This window comes from Ranitomeya variabilis, chromosome 2, assembly GCF_051348905.1.
Source record: "Ranitomeya variabilis isolate aRanVar5 chromosome 2, aRanVar5.hap1, whole genome shotgun sequence".
In the NCBI taxonomy this organism is placed as follows: Eukaryota; Metazoa; Chordata; class Amphibia; order Anura; family Dendrobatidae; genus Ranitomeya; species Ranitomeya variabilis.
This window is the reverse complement of record NC_135233.1, coordinates 95,168,402-95,182,412: the sequence shown is the minus strand read 5'-3', so window position 1 is coordinate 95,182,412 and position 14,011 is coordinate 95,168,402. Positions and strand designations below refer to the sequence as shown.

Below are 14,011 nucleotides of genomic sequence, written 5' to 3'. Positions count from 1 at the left end.
TACCGGAAGTTAGCATAGCAGCTATTATTTTACTTGGAGGGGAAACATAGTCATTGAGAAAGGGTTGTGCGAGTAGTGGACAACCCATTTAAAGGACTTTTTCAACCACGATGAGTCTTAAGTGACCAAGTCACCTTAATCTGGGGGAGACCATAGTCAGACCACCATGATCACACAATTTTTATTTTTCTCCACGCTGCCATTCCTGACCTGGCACAGAACAGGTGTTTTAACTGTTCCCAAGAACTATGTTTTCAGATTCCTGGAGGTCCCATTGAACCTACACCAATCTGCACGTTTTTACATAACTACCTGAGGTGGGAAACCCCCTGAAGATAAAGATTTATGTTCCACTTCAGAAAAGACATTACAAGTGTCTAAGAATCTTTTACTTGTGTAAGTATGCCCTCTAATGGTGAACTGGTTAAAACAGAATTGGAAAAAAAAAAAAAAAAAAAAATATATATATATATATATATACACACACACACACACACACAAACAAACATACGTATGTACACACACTGTGAAAGATTTACGCAGGTGTGGATAAATGCTGCACGATAAGACTGCTTTCAAAACTACAAGTGTTATTAATTTATTTTTTTATCAATGAACAAAATGCAGAGTGAATGCGCAAAAGAGAAATCACATTAATATTTCGTTTGACCACCTTTTGTCTCCAAGGCATCATCAATTCCTCTAGGTAACTGTCGTATAGTATTTGAAAGAACTCAACAGTGAGGTTCTTTGAAACAACTTAGAGAACTAACCACAGAACTTCTGTGGATGTTGGCTTGTGCAAATCCTTCTGTCTCTTCACTCTTCATGTAATCCCAGACAGACTCATTGATGTTATAAAGGAACCTCCACCATGCTTCACTTTTGCCTGCAGACACTCATAATTGACTTTAATTCACTCACTTTGCAATTTTGTCCCGATTCCACAGCGCAGGGGAGTACCGGGCACTCAGTACAGCTTGTCCTATAGTATGCGGAGGCGTGCTCATCTGTCAGTTTGGGTATGGGATTTCCCTGCAGGCCAGTAAGTCCTCCTGGTGTTGACTTTTCAGGGTGATTGCCTGGCTATTTAGCTAGCTGGCTATGTTTGGACTATTACCAGTCATAACTTTTGCACGGTGGTGTGTGCGTGCATTGTGCTCAGTATTCTCTGATCTTTGTTGCCAGACCTTGGATTTAGTCTCTTTGACCATTGCCTTGACGTTCTCTGATCCTCGATGCCTGGCCTCTGACTTGCTCTTGACTATTCGCTTGTCTTATCCCTTAGTTTCTTTGTTTTAATCTCAGACTCCTTGATCTCCCTGCCTCACGGCTTGTCTGTGAGAAGTGACTCAACGTCGCATTTTTATTAATTGATAAAAACAAACTATTAACTCTATTTTTCCACACTTGCCCCACACTTTTGAACAGTACTGTATTATACAGGTATAAAAGTGCATCACCATGAAGGAAAAGTCATGGAATTATGGAAATAACAGGATAAACATATCAATAATATGTAAATGATGGAAAAATGGAAACAAATTATTCAAAACATGTAAATTTATGTAGTATCAAGTATGAGTGCCACACACAGAAATACACGAATTTACACATCTTGATAATCAATTAATTAATGGTTGACCTAGGGATGTTCTGCCACTGATTGCACTTGGACAAATCTGCTGCTGGCAGCTCCCTATGCAATTGCTGACTAATGTCTCTCATCGAGAACATGTGGAATGACAAGTCCGGAGACGCTGCAGGCCACGGAAGCACAATTAGGTCATGGAGGCAGCTCACAGTACCACGAGCAATACATGGCCTAGAGTTGTTAAGTGGAGAAATGGCAGTACGACTGGTTGCACCACAAAAGCAATGTAACACCGAACAATTAGTGTACTAGGAATAAATAACCGAGAGGTCTGACTACAGTATATTATGTCACCCCATACCATAATCCAGAGAGGAGGACCAGTGTGATGTTCATGAGGGGGTCATCTAATTCAAAGAATCGCGAGTTCTGAACTGTTGTGTACTGCAAGTGAAATTGGACGCCACATGCCAAACCTAAGGCCATCAAAAGGTGTTTACATGACACTGGGTCAAAAGCAAAGACACCCAGTTTCAGGTGTTTCACTGATCTCATTCCCCCTCTATCAACGTCTAAAATGCTGCAGAGAAAGATGGAAATGGGGGCCTAAATGGAAGTTATCTTCTCGAGTAATGAGTCCCACTTTTGTCTTCAATGTAATCATAGATGAAAATTGGCTATACCATGTAGAGGTCTTTGTGAAAAAATGTGAAAGTATCTAGGGAGCAGTTTTTCAACACAATGCAAGGCCTGCAGCCCCCCCGGACTTGTCTCCCATCGAGCAAATTTGGGCAGAACATTCCTCAATTAACAAACTTACTGATAGCATGCAAAGCATATAAAGTGTGTGTATTTCTGTACGTGGCGCTCCAATTTTTTCATCATTTGCATATCATTAAGATGTCTATCCATCCTGTCATTTCCATTATTCCACAACTTTTCAACTTTTCCTTCTTGGTGTTCCAATTCCAATGTTGAGCAATGTATACGCACACTTGCATAGCATCAAAATATAATTAATCTTACATTGTATTTTTTGTATGAAGGCATTAATATAAAATTGTGTAACGCCAATGGTGTTCAAAGCAGCTATGAGCCTAATAAAGGCTTCCAGGCCCGTCACAGCAGCAAAGTAAGCTCTAATAGATTGCCTGATAAACTAGAACAGGCAGGCAGTAATGCGCAGCATTATACAATCACCCGTTGTAAAGTCAAATAGGGGAGCTAAAAAAATTATTAAACAATATTAATTGAGCAAGCTGAAGATAAAATGATCTCTAAAAGGCTTAAAGTTAAAGATGACACATTTCCTTTGTATTTTAGTCAATATATATATTTTGACTAAAATACAATGGAAATGTGATATATATATATATATATATATATATATATATATATATATATATATATATTACATTTTACCTTTGCAAGTATCCCAGCTTGTAAACGGTTTTTGTAGCTTCTCGTTTGAGGGATTTTCATGCATTTTTCCTTGGAAAATTCTTCCAGTTCTGTGAGATACTTGGGTCGTCTTGCATGCACTGCTATGCTATTTTGAGATCTAGCCCCAAATTTTCAATGATGTTCAGATCAGGGATATGTGAGGGCCATTGTAAAACCTTCAGCTTGCGCCTTTTGAGGTATCTATTGTAGATTTTGATGTGTGTTTAGGATCAATATCCATTTCTGGAAGTCATTCTCTTTTCAACTTCAGCTTTTTTACAGATGGTGTTTTGGTTGCATCAAGAATTTGTTGCATTGAATCCATTCTTCCCTCTGAAATGTTCCCCTTGCCATTGGCTGCAACACAAACCCAAAGCATGATTGATCCACCCCCATGCTTAATGATTGGCGAGATGTTCTTTTCCTGAAATTCTGTGCCCCTTTTCTACACACATACCATTGATCATTGTGGCCAAAGAGTTCTATTTTAACCTCATCGGTGCACAGGACTTGTTTCCAAAATGCATCATGCTTGTTTATGTTCTATTGCATACGTCTGATGCTGAATTTTATGGTGAGGGCACAGGAGAGGTTTTCTTCTGATAACTCTTCCATGAAGACCATATTTGTGCAGGTGTCTCTGAACAGCAGAACAATGTAACACAACTCCAGTCTGCTAAATCTTCTGAAGATCTTTTGCAGTCAAGCGGCGGTTCTGATTGGCCTCTCAAGCAATCCTACTAGCAACTCAACTTGAAATTTTGCCTGGTCTTCCAGACCTTATCTTGACCTCCACTGTTCCTGATAACTGCCATTTCTTAATTACATTTTGAACTGAGGAAAGGGCAACTTGAAAATGCTTTGTTTTGTTTTATGGCTTTCTCCTGCTTTTTGGGCCTCCATCATTTTCAGAGTGACTGGAAGCGGCTTAGAAGAACCCATGGATGCTGTTTTTTCGCACATGGTTAGAGGAGGCTGGGTTTTTATAAAGCTGGGAAATTTACATTGCCTGGCCTTTCCTAACGATGATAGTGAACAAGCCATAACCATAACAGGCTAGTTATTGTCTGAAAACTTGGTCAAAACTATCTGAACACACAAATCTCCAAGGGTGCCCAAACTTTTGCACGGACCCATTTTCCTTTTCTAATTTTTAAAATTTAAAAGATGAAAATATATATTTATTTGCCCAAAATACAAAGGAAATGTGTCATCTTTAACTTTAGGTCTTTTAGGGATCATTTCATCTTCAACTTACTTAACTGTTCACAATAACACTAATTTTGACCAGGAGTGCCCAAACTTCCCTATAATGGGAAAAAAAAAAAAGTTATTGCTCTTTTAATGTAGAGAAAGGAAGGTCCAGCTTAATGAACATGCAAGTACTTAATTGTGGCTGTTCGTGAAACTGGACCCTCGTTTCTCTTAATTGGACTTTCTGCTCTAATGTTAACAAGAGTCTTCATTTAGTTCTGTGGACGCCAGATGGAGATGATTGAAAAAAATAAACACCTATAAGGCGGGGGCCACATCGGTGGCACGGCTAAAGAGCGTCGGTGCTGCTGTGAATGGGGAGACATGGAGACCAGCAGGATATTGGGACAGGAAAGTCATAAAAAGGCAGAACCAGCTGTTTTTTGTGACTTGCTTGTTGTGGTCAAAATACCTTGTGGGCCGCAATGTGACCCCAATCACGGTGATGTGACGCTCTTTGGCTGAGCGACTTGTGTCACGATCAAAGTTGTAGTACAGCCCCTGCCTAATTAGAAAACCCTTGGTTAACAGAGGGTTAAAATATTTTGCCTATCATTGCAGTTGCTTATATTGTTTTAGTTAAGTATACTATTTTATTGCTATTTTCAGTACTTATACTACCTTGAAAAAATATTCTTACCCTGTGAACTTTTCCACATTTTTTCACGTTAGATCCACAAACTTAAATGTATTTTTATGTGGCATCAACACAAAGTAACAAGTATTTGTGAAGTGTAAAGGAAATGATACATGGTTTTTTTTAATTATTTAAAAAATATAAATCTGAAAATTGTGAGATGTATTTGTGTTCAATCCCCCTCAAGTCAATACTTTGTTGCGCCACCTTTCGCAGCAATTACTGCTGCAAGTCTTTTGGGGGTCTGTCTCTACCAGCTTTGCACATCTAGAGACAGAACTATTTGCCCATTCTTCTTTGTACCCTTGCTCTATCTCAGTGAGATTGGATGGAGACGTCTGTGAACAGAAATTTTCAAGTCTTATTACAGATTCTCAATGGGATTTCAATGGGAAATCACATAAAATCCAAATAAAAAATATTTAAGCTTGTGGGTGTAATGTGGAGAAAATGTAGTTCGCGAGGTATGAATACTTTTTCAAGGTGTGTATATATGTGTATGTAAAATGATTGTGGTCTGTATATAAGCACATGAATTGTTACCACCCACTGCTTGAGAAAGGCTCAGTGTGAGCCGAAACGTCGTATGAGATGTGGGGCTGAAATAAACTTCACAAGTTTTCTACACTTTTAAGAATTGGAGTGCTGCCTTCATTTTTTACCTGATGTGCTATTTGGGTGGATGAGTGGACCATCTTGCCCGGAAGGCCTGGCACCCATTGGCGAGCATTGTGCTGTTTCCATTTTATATATATATATATATATATATATATATATATATATATATATATATATATATATACACACCGTATTTTTCCGACTATAAGACGCACTTTACCCCCCCCCCCCCCCCCCCGAAAAAGGGGGGAAAATGGGGGGTGCGTCTTATAGTTGGAATACAGGCTTACCGGCAGTGGTGTGGCGGCGGCAGAGGTGCGGGGATGGAGGCGGCGCAGTGAGCGGTATGGTGTGAGCGGGGTCCCTTTCACAGTTGAGGTGATGCAGCAGCCCGGTAAGCAGCAGAGCCGGGTGAATCATGTTGTTATCGGTGGTGGCGGCCATCTTCCTGAGGCCGCGCGTGCGCAGATGGAGTGCTCTGCTTCCCGGGGCTTCAGGAAAATGGCCGCGGGAGGCCGCGCGTGCGCAGATGGAGATCGCGGTGGCCATTTTCCTGAAGCCGAGTTCGCAGATTTAGATCTCGGCTTCAGGAAAATGGCCGCAGCGATCTCCATCTGCGCACCCGCGGCCATTTTCCTGAAGCCCGGGAAGCAGAGCACTCCATCTGCGCACGCACGGCCTCAGGAAGATGGCCGCCACCACCGATAACAACATGATTCACCCGGCTCTGCTGCTTACCGGGCTGCTGCATCACCTCACCTGTGAAAGGGATGCGTCTTATGGTCCAAAAAATACGGTATATATATATATATATATATATATATATATATATACACACACACGTATATATTATCACACAGTACCACATGTACATTGAACATTACCACTACTATATCACCTTACCTCTCTCACTGACAGTTGTGGTGGCAGCGACACGGGGAAGACAAAGTCTTGGAACTCATACCCAGCGGACTGGACCTTATGGAAGATCTAGATACAAATCAGATATGCACTCCCTCAATACACAAAAAGATGTATAAAGTGAATATGAATTAAAAGTTAACCGTTAATAACTGAGAAGAAATACTACTGGAAGGAAATGAAAATGTGTAAAACCGTGTCCATTATAGAACATCTATTGTGCGATATTATCATTAGAAATTATGGGTCCAAACCCTGAGGCTGCACTACTGATTCTGATGGCGATATGTCCGCTCCTGGTATTTGTCAGGTGCAGCGATGTGAACTAAACCTTGTGAGGATTCAGATCAGATACAACAATGTCCACGGTCAGAGATACCATTCCAAATATCTGGGCCCCACAGTTATATAGTCCCCATGCTCTCCTTCTAACATCTCTCAGCTTATACCCCGTTATGTACATTTGGTGCACACAAAAGGTGTTTGTGGTGACAGAATGTCATTAATATGTATTACAATGATCATGTTAACACCCCCTGAGAAATAGAGGCCAAAAAATGTTCAAATGTTAATTTTTTTTTGTGCGTATTATACGTGCAACAGCACTCTGCTAACATTATGTAAACGACTTCCCCTTTTGCTGCATATGAAAAATTGAGATGTTTTTTTTAACACATTTGATCAAAATATGTGAGCCCATCTACAAACATGGGAACATTATCTATTTTCTTTCAGAATTCTTCTATTGATACTCCTTTTCTTACTGTTGATTTAGCTAATTTACGACTTCCCAACACTTAAAATCACCCGGCCAGCTTGCATAATGCTTGCAAGTGATGTTTTAGAACTTCATAAGCAGCTGCACGGAGATCGCACTGCTGCAGACACAGCCAGACTCCCTGCAGAGAAGGCAAACATGGTTTATTACCATTTCTGCCTTCCTGTGTATACAGTATAGAAAGCAATGACAGCGCTTTCACCTCCGGACCCTGTGGAAGTAGGCGGTGCTGAGAATAAGCAGACCGAGACCAGTTCTGCAGTAGACTTAGGAGGCTGTATTTGCCCTGTAAGGGTATGTGCACACAAAATCTTCTTCAGGCAGATTTTGCCACAGAAAATGCTTCAAAGAATGAACATATGCGTCCCTGTGTAAAAACAACTTGCTGTTCATGCATTCAGGCTTTTAACCACTTCAGGTTTCTAATTGACGGGTCCATTCTCCTGCAGTTTTTCACTTGTAAGATGCCATGTCCTTTACAATGCAAGTCAATGGGAAAGCTCAAAACGCACCCGGAAGATGACTGGACATCTTTTAAAGTTTTTTGCTTTAAAAGTATATAGTTTTTTTTATTATTATTATTATTATTATTATTCCTTCGAGTTGAAAAAAAAAGAAAAAAAGAAGAGACCAAAAATAATAAAAACGTTACAAAACCCATGGCAAAACGCTCCAAAAAGAAGCATGCAACCAAAACTGTCAGGAAAATGCTCAGGAAATGACTGAAAGAATGACAGAAAAGACACTTCAGGAAAAAACCAAAACAGGATTTTTGGTTGCTTACCGTAAAATCTGTTTCTCGGAGCCTTCATTGGGGGACACAGGAACCATGGGGTGTATGCTGCTGCCACTAGAAGGCTGACACTATGCAAATAAAAAAGCTAGCTCCTCCTCTGCAGTGTACACCCCACCGACAGGAAGTAGGATATTCAGTTAGTGAGAAAGCAGTAGGAGAAGCAACGTGTAAAAGAGAAAGAATATAATAATAATAATCTTATTTATATAGCGCCAACAAATTCTGCAGCGCTCCACAGATTAACAGTTTCAAACATTCAAAGAGTGTTCAAAGAATTCAAATGTTAACAGTATAACACAATAAACAGAGCTGTTCAACTTGGGAGGGTGCTGTGTCCCCCAAAGAAGGCTCCGAGAAACAGATTTTACGGTAAGCACCCAAAAATCCTGTTTTCTCTATCGCCTCTCATTGGGGGACACAGGAACCATGGGACGTCCCAAAGCAGTCCCTGGGGTGGGAAAAACAGACTTCCATCAGGTCAAAGGACTCGCCACTGCCACCTGCAGGATCCTTCTGCCCAGGCTGGTGTCCGCCGAAGCATAGGTATGGACCTTGTAAAATTTGGCGAAAGTGTGGATGGAAGACCAGGTTGCCGCTTTGCAAAACAAAGCCCTGTGGCATACCGCACAGGAAGCGCCGACTGCCCGGGTAGAGTGAGCCTTTATCCCAGGAGGGGGCACTCTGTTCTTGACCCGGTAAGCCTCCAAAATTGCCGTTCTGATCCAGCGAGCAATAGTCTCCTTGGAAGCCGGCAGGCCTCTACGCGTGCCATCAAGGATGGCGAAAAGAGAATCCGTCTTTTGGAAAGCAGCCGTGCTAGCCAGGGAGATCCTCACTGCCCTGACGAGGTCCAGCCTGTCCAACGATCCAGAGGATGAGTCGGAGCTGGACAAAAGGAAGGTAGAATGATGTCCTCGCTGAGGTGGAAGGTGAAAACCACCTTGGGAAGGAAGGAAGGCGGAGACCTGAGGACCACCTTGTCCTGGTAGATAACCAAGAAAGGAGGTCGGCAAGAAATAGCCGCCAACTCGGAAACGCAGTGGATCGAAGTGAAGGGCACAAGAAAAGCCACCTTCCGAGATAGAACTGACAGGGAAAACTCCCTGAGAGGCTCAAAGGGGGGGAACCCCTCAGAACATCCAGCACAAGCTTTAAATCCCATGAATCCACAGAGGCCCTGTATGGAGGGACAGCGTGGGCTACTCCTTGAAGGTAGGTCTTAACCTGTGGCTGAGATGATAACGTCTTCTGAAAGGGAAGAAGAGCGCAGAAACCTGGCCCTTTAGGGAACTAAGAGCGAAGCTCGAATCCAGTCCTGTTTGACGGAAAACTAAAAGGGAAGGCAGGGAAAAGGACATAGGTGAATAGCGGTTGGACTCGCACCAACGGAAGTAAGCCTTCCAGGTACGAAAGTAGATCCTGGAAGACGAAGGCTTCCTAGCCTGGATAATAGTGTGAATCGTCCGGACCGAAAGGCCGGACGCTCTGAGAACTGCGGTGTCCACAGCCACGCCATTAAACTGAGCGACCGATAATTCGGATGGCAGATTGGACCCTGAGACAGCAGATTGGGTCTGTCTGGAAGGCGCCAGGGGGCATCCGCGAGAAGATTGACGATCTCCGCAAACCAAGAACTCCTGGGCCAATCCGGGGAGATCAGAATGACCGGCACCACTTCCGCCTTGATCTTTTTCAACAGCTTGGAAAGCAAGGGAAGGGGAGGGAACTGATAGGGGAGCACGAACTGCGACCAAGGAATGGCCAGAGCATCAACATAACTGCGAGAGGATCGCGGGACCTTGGGATGACCCGAGGGACCTTCCTGTTCAATCGGGACGCCGTGAGGTCCACTTCCCGGAGTCCTCCATTGAAGAGCAATCCGATGGGAGACCTCCTGAAGTAAGGACCAGTCCCCTGTCGTGAGGCCCTCGCGGCTGAGGAAGTCGGCGGCCTAAATGTCCACGCCGGGGACATGCACTGCGGATCTCCCCAGGACCGTTGCCTATGCCCAAAGGAGGATCCTGGAAACCTCGGCCGAGGCCATAGAACTCAGAGTTCACCCCTGGTGGTTGACATATGCCACAGTTGTGGCATTGTCTGTCTGAATTCGAATTGGCAGACTCCTGAGAATCCTTACCCAGTGAAGAAAAGACAGACAGATGATCCAGAACTCGAGGACATTGATCGGCAGAGAGGACTCCTGCGCCGACCAACGACCCTCAATAAAACAGGTGACAAAGTTTTGAAACTATAGCATAATGCTATCATATAGTCGTTCCAACTCTTACAGCTTAACCGACTCCTTATGTTTACAGTAAGGAGGTCAGAAAGAATACTAATAATTCAAGTTATTACGAATCATAATGTATTCTATTGTTTAAAAGTGCTTGCACTGAAGTTGTTAATTGCATATCTGTCTGATGCTGATCTAATTTGTATTGTATATTTTCATGCAATTCGTTTCAATAAAAAGATTTACACAAAACAGGTGACAAAGCCCCGCACCTGAGTCGAGCGTCACCACCTGCCAGAGAACTGGAAGGAAGGATCTGCTCTGGGATATGTGAGGTGACCTCAGCCACCAGTCAAGGAACCGTTTGACCCGGGAAGAAAGCCGGATCGGACGAGGCAGGGAAAGACAGACATGTCCCCCTGTGATAGAATAGCCTGCTGAAGTCTTGAATGAAATGGGCGAAGGGAAATCGCTTCCGATGTTGCAACCAACCTCCCTAGGACCTTCATGGCCCATCGGAAAGGAGGGAAGCTGAGAACCCTGGAGCACGTGAACTTCCCGACGAAGGAGGGATATCTTGTCTTCTGGAAGGAAGACTCTGGTCCGACAAGTGTCGAAAAACATGCCCAGAAATACGAGGCGCTGAGAAAGAACAAGACAGGACTTATTCTTGTTGACGAGCCACCCGCAACGGCTAGAGTGTCGGGGACGATGGATAGACTTTCGGGAGCCTGAAACCGAAATTCCTGAGCCTCCAAGGAAGCGCTTACTGAATGAGGGGATTCCATCCTGAAGTGCCTCTGATGAAACTTCTTGTTCAGCAATTTGAGATCCAGACTGGGACGAACCTTGTCGTCCTTCTTCGGTACAAAGATTCGAAGAGAAGCCTGTGAACCGTTCCTGTTCTGGGACGGGAACGATTACCCCGGATTTAAGGAGGGAAACAATGGCTGTAATGAAACCCGGGACTAGCGGGATCTCTTGGAGGATTGTCAGGATTCGAAGAAAAGATCCCGGGGCCGTGAAATGAATCTATTTTGTATCCGGGCGATACAAGTTCCCTGACCCATGCGTCCTCTACTGAGGAGACCCAGACGTCCCTGAGGAAGAGGAGACGGCTGCCTAGCCTGGGAAACGGGCTGGGGTCTAGTCGTGAGTCATGCTGGGTGGGTCTTCCAGTCCTAGACCTGGAGGATCCACCTTAGGAGTAGCGGGAACGCTAGGAAGGAGTGAGTCCGAAGGATACCGTCTTCTCTTAACGTGCCTGTGGCCTCTGCTGTTGGGAAGAGGAATCTGATGCCGCGAAACGACGAAAAAGGCCGAAAAGACCGAAGTTGCAGCCTAAGGGGAGGTAGGCGAGGTCTGGAGAAGGGAACTGGTGCCGAAAGCGGCGTCCTTAATAATTTGGTCCAGCTTGGAACCGAAAAGACGTGATCCTTGAAAAGGCAGGCTGATAAGGGACTTCTTTGATGACTCTTGAGCCAAACGGTGTGACGGCTGGCAACAACATTACTGGGCGCCTGAGCGGCAGAAGACGCGGCGTCCAGGGAAGCGGAACCAATTATTCCCCGGAGTGAGTAATCTGGGTGTGAAGTTCCACCAGCCGGTCTGGTGGAGCTCTGGCTTGAATGCCCCAACGGAGTTGTTTAGCCCTTCGGATACAGACTTCGAAACCCAAGTGGAAGCAAAGGCCGGGCATAGGGATGCTGCGACAGCTTCGGAAGCCGACTTCGCGAAGGATTCCATGATCCTATCGATGGAATCTTTCAGAGACGCCCCACCGGACAGAGTGAGGTCTGTGTTGGTGGCAAGTCTAGCAGCCGGCGGATCCACGGAGGGAGAGGTCTTTATCGCCTCTCATTCCAGATGGCGATGAGATCCGGAGGAAAGAGACATGAGACTCCAAGATGCTTGCCTCTTTGAAAACATCTGGTCGAATTCTCTCTTTCTCTGGCCAGAAGCTCCTTGAATTCAGGATGAGGAGCCAATACCTTGGGAGGCCGTTTAGACCGTCTAAACGAAAACCGCCTGATCTGCGGGTTCCGTAGAGCAGAGGTCCCCAACCTTTTTTGCACCAGGGACCGGCTTTAAGCAAGACCAGTTTTCCATGGCCCGGTGGGGGTGGGGCAGAGGCGGGGCTTTGGTCATATGGGGGTGGGGTTATGGAGGGATGGAGCTTGGTGCATACTTATCATATAATTCTGACATTTATAATGAGAATGTGATTCAAACTGATTCAATGTGATTCAAACCTATAAAGCTGTGCCTTATATATAGTGCTCTGCACCGTTGCCCCATAGATGCTCCACATAAAGCTGTGCCTTATATATAGTGCTCTGCACCGTTGCCCCATAGATGTGCCATATAAAGCTGTGCCTTATATATAGTGCTCTGCACCGTTGCCCCATAGATGCTCCACATAAAGCTGTGCCTTATATATAGTGCTCTGCACCGTTGCCCCATAGATGCTCCACATAAAGCTGTGCCTTATATATAGTGCTCTGCACCGTTGCCCCATAGATGCACCACATAAAGCTGTGCCTTATATATAGTGCTCTGCACCGTTGCCCCATAGATGCTCCACATAAAGCTGTGCCTTATATATAGTGCTCTGCACCGTTGCCCCATAGATGCTCCACATAAAGCTGTGCCTTATATATAGTGTTCTGCACCGTTGCCCCATAGATGCTCCACATAAAGCTGTGCCTTATATATAGTGCTCTGCACCGTTGCCCCATAGATGCTCCACATAAAGCTGTGCCTTATATATAGTGCTCTGCACCGTTGCCCCATAGATGCTCCACATAAAGCTGTGCCTTATATATAGTGCTCTGCACCGTTGCCCCATAGATGCTCCACATAAAGCTGTGCCTCATATATAGTGCTCTACATCGTTGCCCCATAGATGTTCCACATAAAGCTGTGCCTTATATATAGTGCTCTGCACCGTTGCCCCATAGATGCTCCACATAAAGCTGTGCCTTATATATAGTGCTCTGCACCGTTGCCCCATAGATGCTCCACATAAAGCTGTGCCTTATATATAGTGCTCTGCACCGTTGCCCCATAGATACTCCACATAAAGCTGTGCCTTATATATAGTGCTCTGCACCGTTGCCCCATAGATGCTCCACATAAAGCTGTGCCTTATATATAGTGCTCTGCACCGTTGCCCCATAGATACTCCACATAAAGCTGTGCCATTGCTGCTGCTGCTGCAATAAAAAAAAAAACAACACATACTCACCTGTCTTGCTTGCAGCTCCTCAGCGTCCCGTCCCGGCGTCTCTCTGCACTGACTGATCAGGCAGAGGGCGGCGCGCACACTATATGCGTCATCGCGCCCTCTGACCTGCACAGTCCGAGCGGAGAGACGCCGGGAAGATGGCGCGACGCCCGGCGGGTGGAACGAGGACAGGTGAATATGTAATACTTACCTGCTCCCGGCGTCCCGCTCCTTCCCCCGGACAGCTGTTCTTCGGTGCCGCAGCCTCTTCCTCTGTCAGCGGTCACCGGCACCGCTGATTAGAGAAAAGAAGCTAGCTGTCTGCGGCGCCGCGGACCGGCTGAAAAACCCCAACGGCCCGGTCCTGGTCCGCGGACCGGCGGTTGGGGACCTCTGCCGTAGAGGAATATTTGATGCCACAGGTCTGATTGGTCGCTCCAATGGGGCTTTGAACCATATCCCTCATGCTAGCGATTTGGTTCGAATCCGGCCCCAATTATCCTCCGAAGGC

The 14,011-nt window shown here is 45.0% G+C and overlaps 1 protein-coding gene across 1 annotated transcript in view; it reads right to left on the bottom strand.

The window, feature by feature from the left end:
* Window positions 1-14,011, bottom strand: part of PUS10 (pseudouridine synthase 10) — a 135,852-nt gene that overhangs the window by 98,292 nt on the left and 23,549 nt on the right. The window contains exon 4 of the mRNA XM_077282751.1: window positions 6,450-6,536. Coding sequence (XP_077138866.1) covers window positions 6,450-6,536 — 87 coding nt within the window. The remainder of the gene's footprint in view (window positions 1-6,449; window positions 6,537-14,011) is intronic.